The 7,102-nt window shown below is 35.0% G+C and overlaps 1 protein-coding gene across 1 annotated transcript; it reads left to right on the top strand.

Annotated features, from left to right (window-relative positions):
* Nucleotides 1-651: 651 nt before the first annotated feature.
* Nucleotides 652-6,835, top strand: LOC126733291 (ribonucleoside-diphosphate reductase large subunit). The gene is made up of 17 exons (XM_050436526.1): nucleotides 652-1,176; nucleotides 1,468-1,529; nucleotides 1,649-1,736; nucleotides 2,581-2,844; nucleotides 2,940-3,180; nucleotides 3,256-3,332; nucleotides 3,456-3,626; nucleotides 3,719-3,811; nucleotides 3,900-4,049; nucleotides 4,149-4,235; nucleotides 4,381-4,545; nucleotides 4,633-4,752; nucleotides 5,171-5,373; nucleotides 5,453-5,602; nucleotides 5,690-5,837; nucleotides 6,223-6,306; nucleotides 6,393-6,835. Exons 1-17 carry the CDS (start codon nucleotides 949-951, stop codon nucleotides 6,489-6,491), a joined length of 2,430 nt encoding a protein of 809 aa, XP_050292483.1. The 5' UTR covers nucleotides 652-948; the 3' UTR covers nucleotides 6,492-6,835.
* The last annotated feature ends 267 nt before the right edge of the window (nucleotides 6,836-7,102 follow it).

Here is a 7,102-nt window from a genome sequence, read left to right as displayed (position 1 = left end):
TTTTAAGAAATGGTATTGTCTAATAATTTTCACAATTTTTATTCACAAAACACACCTTAGTTAGGCAATAAATTTTACTTAGAGTAATGTAATTTTTTATATGAATCTATTATTAATACATTATTTAATATGTATTAGTTAGAAAAAAGCTCACTTAATATGACGTTCGCTTCGTATGATTGTGTCTTTTATCATCAGATTAAGACACCAATCGATCTTAAGTGTAAGTAGAGATTATACCCTATATCTTTTATTCAACCACCAGAAACTTTACCAATTGGTTTTTTTTACTTAAAAAAAAGTTGGAAAAACTTTTTTTTAAAAAGAATTTAAAAATATATATAAGTCAAGATAAAAAAAAAATACCCCATATTCAAAATAATTAAAACAAAATAATCAAAGGGTTTAGTTTAATGGACCAGGGCTGCATATACCCAATAAATTAATTATTTACTTGAAAATGTTTAAAATTTAAATAGCCTACCTGTTTTTTTGGAAAAAATTTAAATAGCCTATTTTGTTGAGAAAAAAACATAATAATAAAAAACTTTTCCTTTAAAAAAAGAAAAAAAAAAAAAAAGTGGACCACACACCATCACTCCCATTTACCCGCCATTACACCCCCATCCCCACAAAGCAATTAAACAGACAAAAACACACACCCCGTTCTGTCACACCTAAAAAAGCAAAGCAATTAAACTCTCTCTCTCTCTCTCTCTCTCTCAAAACTAGGCGCGAAAATTTGAAAATCCCCAAAAGCCCACGTAATAGAGGGAAATCCTCTCAAAAATCAAAACCCTAATCTTTTATTTTCAAACCCGCCTTCTCCTTTATATAAAGCCTCCCATTCTCTCTTTTCTTTCAGTGCACTACACCTGTTCGACGAAAGTCCTCACAGACACCCAAACACAGATAGAGACAGAGTCACAGAGAGAGAGAGAGTAGAAAATGTATGTCGTGAAGCGAGATGGGCGTCAGGAAACCGTGCATTTCGACAAGATCACTGCGCGGTTGAAGAAGCTGAGCTATGGGCTTAGTATGGAACACTGTGACCCAGTGCTTGTGTCCCAGAAGGTCTGCGCTGGGGTCTATAAAGGTGTCACCACTAGCCAGCTTGATGAATTGGCTGCCGAAACTGCCGCCGCCATGACCGCTAACCATCCTGATTATGCCTCTGTGAGTTTCGCTCCCTACCTATCTGTCGATAATTTTGTTTTTTAGTCTCTGGGTTTTGTTTGTATTGTAAAAATTTATGATGGGTTGGGTTTGAATTTCACAATTTTCTGTTCATTTCTGATCTGGGTTTTGGTTAATTTCTCATATTAGTAGAAACTCTCACCGTTTTTGTCTTTAATTTTTCTATCGCTGCAAATTATGTTCATTTGACCAAATTGATGCTTGGAGTTTGGATGTGTTTGTTTTGATCTGCTCAGTGATCATTTTTGTAAATTTTTTTTTTTGTTGCAGTTGGCTGCGAGAATTGTTGTTTCAAACCTGCACAAGAACACAAAAAAGTTGTTTTCTGAGACGTAAGTGTTATAGAAGTTCAATGACAAAATTTTGTTAATGAAAAATTAAACTGACAGGTCTGGTTGGTAATTTTAGTTAAAGGGTACTTAATTCTTATATGAGAATTTGGTCAATGCAGAATCAAAGACATGTACCACCATTTTAATGAGAGATCTGGACTTAAGGCTCCTCTGATTGCTGACGATGTTTATGAAATAATCATGAAGGTGAATTTTCCTGCTTGTTCTTAGCGAGCGATTGTAATTGACTTTGATTCAACTTGTTTGTTAAATTTGGTTTGTAATGTAGGAGTTTTCCATAACTTATAATGTTTTGCATAATGTGATTGCTTTCATTATATGACTTTAGATTGTGTGTCAGATCTGGCAATCCTTAAAGTTGTGGTTATGAACTCTGTTTATTTTAAGCTGTGATACCCCATAGTTGATGGGGGTGTTCCAGTTTGATATATTTTCTTGTTATTTAGCTGTAAATGAGTAATAACTGAGCGTTTGGATGTTGGTTCTAGAAGTATTACAAGTGTATTATGCGTATGGATTGTTCTTATATTGATATGGTCATTATATGGGATGTTAAGAAGTCACTTTGTCTTGCTTCTCTTACACACTTGTGCTGGGCACAAGACTTGAATAACATTTGGAAAAAAAAAATCAACTCATAGAGCCCTAAACATCTTGCCAGTGTAAAACCCAATTTTATTTATTGTGTCACCTTTTTATATTGTGTCACATTTTTATATTTATAAGGGATCATTAACAGTCTAACTAAAGTTGGTCACCTGTTTTTTTTGTTTTTCTCATTTAATCCTATAAAAAATAATGCTTTGAATCACTTCTTTGTTATTTATCTATAATAAATTGATTGCATTTTATGTTGGTTGTGAATCTACTGTAACATTCCTCATTTTTTGGGCTTGGGGCTCAAACAAGAATATACTCCTTTACTATTATTAAAGAATCATCCTGAAGTTTTTGCAAATATAATGATTGTTGAATATGTTTCCTAAAATCATATTGTTAGTTAATTTCTCTAAAATTATATTTGTTTCAGAATGCTGCTCGTTTGGACAGTGAGATCATCTATGATAGAGACTTTGACTATGATTACTTTGGTTTCAAAACCCTTGAGAGGTCTTACCTATTGAAGGTCCAAGGGAAGGTTGTAGAAAGGCCTCAGCACATGTTAATGAGGGTTTCTGTTGGAATTCACAAGGATGATATTGATTCAGTTATCAAAACATACCATATGATGTCTCAGCGGTGGTTCACTCATGCTTCTCCCACTCTTTTCAATGCAGGGACACCAAGGCCTCAAGTATGTACCATATATTTTAAATTTATGAAGGGTTAATTTGGTTATTCAAACTTTATCTAATGTGAATTGGTGATTTTGTTGATGTGATTTTTCAGTTGAGTAGTTGCTTCCTTGTGTGCATGAAAGATGATAGTATTGAAGGCATATATGAGACTTTAAAAGAGTGTGCTATCATTAGCAAATCTGCTGGAGGAATTGGTGTCTCAGCTCACAATATTCGTGCTACAGGCAGTTATATTCGTGGAACAAATGGGACATCTAATGGCATTGTTCCAATGCTACGGGTATTCAATGATACTGCACGATATGTTGATCAAGGGGGGGGCAAGAGGAAAGGTATGGTTATGATGTTTTCTCGTTTATGGTGTATGAAGGGCATCTTGTTCTAAACAGTTTGCAACCTGCTTATAGGTGCTTTTGCTGTGTACTTGGAGCCATGGCATGCTGACATATTTGATTTCCTAGATTTAAGGAAGAATCATGGAAAGGTATGATTCACTGGTTTCAAATATCTAACTAGTCATGAAGTGATAGTGATTCTCTATTAGCGGCAAATTTGTGTATAGTCATTGTTCCACTCAAGGGTAAGTGTTTATATATTATTCTTGCAGGAGGAGAATCGTGCACGTGATCTGTTTTATGCTCTTTGGGTTCCTGATCTCTTCATGGAAAGAGTTCAAAGCAATGGAGAATGGTCATTGTTTTGTCCTAACGAGTCTCCAGGTTTGGCAGATTGTTGGGGGGACAATTTTGAGAAATTGTACACCCAATATGAAAGAGAGGTATATCCAATTTTGTCCTCTTGGCTTTGTTTTGGTTGTGTTTTGTGACTTAACATTAATCATTTACTGATCATAGCTATTGTTCTTTACAGGGAAAAGCAAAGAAGGTTGTCCAGGCTCAGAATCTCTGGTTTGAAATCTTGAAATCTCAGATAGAAACAGGAACTCCTTATATGCTTTTCAAGGTCATCCAAACTGACTTCTTGTTATGTTCTTTGATTACATGCATTTGAGAATTATTTACTCAATTCTTTTTCTTGGTGGTTCTTCCAGGATACTTGTAACAGGAAGAGCAATCAGCAGAATCTGGGTACCATCAAATCTTCAAATTTGTGCACAGAGATAATTGAGTATACAAGTCCAACAGAAACTGCTGTATGCAATCTGGCATCAATTGCTCTTCCACGGTTTGTCAGAGAGAAGGTGGGGGCATATCTGGCACACATATTAACCAAGTTTCTCATTTGTTGGTTTTGGATCGTTTGTTATTGATTTGGATTTCATTATTTTGTTTGTTACTAGGGGGTTCCATTGGAGTCACATCCATCTAAGCTTGTTGGTAGCAGAGGCTCTAAGAATCGGTTCTTTGACTTTGACAAGCTTGCAGAGGTTTGAGTTCTTGTTATCACTTAATACCAAGTTCACTGACATATCAGTCTTCATATAATTGTCTCTTTTTCTCTTGCCCCTGTGTAGAACATCAATTGTTAAAGAATTTGACTTGAACTTAATTCTCCTTGTTCTGTTGGTACAGGTTACTGCAATTGTCACTTATAACCTTAACAAAATAATTGATGTTAACTACTACCCTGTTGAAACTGCAAGAAGGTCAAATTTACGACATAGACCTATTGGTATTGGGGTTCAGGGTCTTGCTGATACCTTTATCTTGCTTGGCATGACGTTTGATTCACCTGAGGTAGGTCCTCTTTTCAACTTTTGGTACCGTCTTAACCCTAACTTCAATAACTTGGGTTTAATAGTTGATTTTGGTTATGGAATGCAGGCTCAACAGCTTAACAAAGACATATTCGAGACTATATACTACAATGCTCTGAAAGCTTCTTCTGAGTTAGCTGCAAAAGATGGTCCCTATGAAACATATAATGGGTGTCCTGTGAGCAAGGTATTGACTTATGAAAGTAACTTTGTGTAGGGCATGGGAGAGCTAAATTTAGTAGCTTATTGCATGGTAAAAAATATTATAATCTCTGTTATAAATGGGTCTTTATTGACTGCTGTAAATTGTAATGCATGTTGCGACACACCTAATGTGACCTAAAATTGTACCAACCCATCCTGAGAACTTTTTAATCCCATGTTATAAAAACATTTAGAGAACTACTCCAATGTTATGTACATAATTATAATGATCTCATGATTCTCATTCAATGCTGCTCGGTGCATGCTATTTCTTGTTTTAACATTTCATGGGGTAGCAATTTCTTGGCATCTCTTAGTCCAAAGAAAATGATACCTATGTTCCTGCTCAGCACATTCATAATGCTATCCATAGCTTCTTAGATGGTTATTATATTGTTCAGGGAATTCTTCAGCCAGACATGTGGGGTGTGGCACCCTCAGATCGGTGGGATTGGAATGCTCTTAGGGAGATGATATCCAAAAATGGTACTAGAAATTCACTTCTTATAGCTCCTATGCCGACTGCTTCCACTAGCCAGATTCTTGGAAACAATGAGTGCTTTGAACCATATACTTCCAATATTTACAGTCGTAGAGTTCTAAGGTTGGTGTTGTGATCCAATACTACTGCCTTTTTACTAAAAAATTTTCAAGGCTGCTTCTAATCTGTCTCTTTCTTTCAGTGGTGAATTTGTTGTGGTGAACAAACACCTTCTTCATGACTTAACTGAGATGGGTGTGTGGTCTCCTGCAATTAAGAACAAGATAATTTATGAGGATGGCTCTGTTCTGAAGATACCAGAAATCCCTGAGGAACTGAAACACATTTACAAGTATGAAATTGCATTTACTTGGTCTTTTCCCCTACTTTGGTTTTGTTGTTATTTTGGACTTGTGCTAAGACTGTTTGCTGCAATCAGAACTGTGTGGGAGATCAAGCAAAAGACGTTAGTTGATATGGCTGTTGATCGTGGATGCTACATAGATCAGAGTCAAAGCCTTAATATACATATGGACCAACCTAACTTTGGGAAACTTACTTCCTTGCATTTCTATGCGTGGTCCAAGGTATAAACTTCAGTTCTGCATAAGTATTTTGAGTTTTGGCTGATAAGAGTTTGGAATCAGATGAACAAATCAAGCCTTCATTTTTAGAATTTACTAGATGTATCATGTTCTTCACTTGTGATTAACGGCTTCATGATGTGGTGGGGTATCTTTAGCTATAGGATGCATTTGGTTTTATGGTTGGTTTTTGATAAGATTATACCTTGTTGGATTTGAATCATCCTTCAGGTTATTGTACCATTTGGATTTCCGAATTAAATTAATCCTTGAAATATATACTTTGTAATGTCAATTCCTTTTTTCTTAATATCAATTAGAGTGGTTAACACACCAGTACTAATCTTTTTTCTTTTCTTTTTCTTGTTCTTGATCCTGTGTACAAAAGGGTCTGAAAACAGGCATGTATTACCTACGATCACGAGCTGCAGCTGATGCCATCAAGTTCACTGTTGATACTTCCATGCTCAAGGTGATGATGACAGTTGATTACTATAAACTTATCATTTTACTTATTTTCTTTGGATAATGATATAAAATCTGTCTTTGGTAATGCAGGATAAGCCTGAGGTTGTGGGTGCTGATGATAGTACCATGATGGCACAAATGGTATGCTCATTAACAAACCGTGAAGAGTGCATGGCTTGTGGAAGTTGAGTCACACTTAAAGAGTTCATGGAGTCACTCTTAAAGATGTGCTTCAGGTTGAGATTATCTTCATGCCCAGATGGCACAAGAAATTTGGCTATCAATTGAGGGCCTTATTAAGGTGAATTTTGTTAAGGTTTTCAAGATGAGTTCCAGAAATCTATTAGCACAGCACCAAATTGTGGAAGTTGAATGACTTTGAAGACTTTCAAGTCAATGTATAGCTTTTAAATTGATATCAGTTGTTAGATCTGTATTTATTTGTATTTGTATTGAGTTCTTCCTTATACATTACAAAGACTTGGGCATGGATTGTCATGGGCATTTATAAATGGAAATCAGCTTTGCTCCAATTGATTAGTTTGGCTTGTGATTTTACAAATGGAAAATGTTGAAGATATTGTTAATTTCATTACAAACTTGGTAGCTTTGCTCAAATTTTTGGTGTATTTTGTTGTGTTTAAAAGTTGATATATTGGTTTGTAATTTTTTTTTTAATAATAAAATTGGTCTTATTGTATTATTTTAATTTACTTTTATTTTTATTTACAATGCTTTTAGCAAAATAAGTGAATTTTAAACAGACTTTTAAGTTTTAATGAATTCATGAAATAGGAATC

This window comes from Quercus robur, chromosome 6 (genome assembly GCF_932294415.1).
Source record: "Quercus robur chromosome 6, dhQueRobu3.1, whole genome shotgun sequence".
Lineage (NCBI taxonomy): Eukaryota > Viridiplantae > Streptophyta > Magnoliopsida > Fagales > Fagaceae > Quercus > Quercus robur.
This window is presented reverse-complemented; position numbering and strand designations above follow the sequence as displayed.

What these genes read in the sequence shown, in the direction of transcription:
- LOC126733291 (XM_050436526.1), top strand. Translation starts at nt 949, where the DNA reads ATGTATGTCGTGAAGCGAGATGGGCGTCAGGAAACCGTGCATTTCGAC. An exon ending in ACACCCAATATGAAAGAGAG is followed by an intron (nt 3,627 to 3,718) that starts GTATATCCAATT and finishes TGTTCTTTACAG; the next exon opens with GGAAAAGCAAAGAAGGTTGT. An exon ending in ATTTCTATGCGTGGTCCAAG is followed by an intron (nt 5,838 to 6,222) that starts GTATAAACTTCA and finishes TGTGTACAAAAG; the next exon opens with GGTCTGAAAACAGGCATGTA.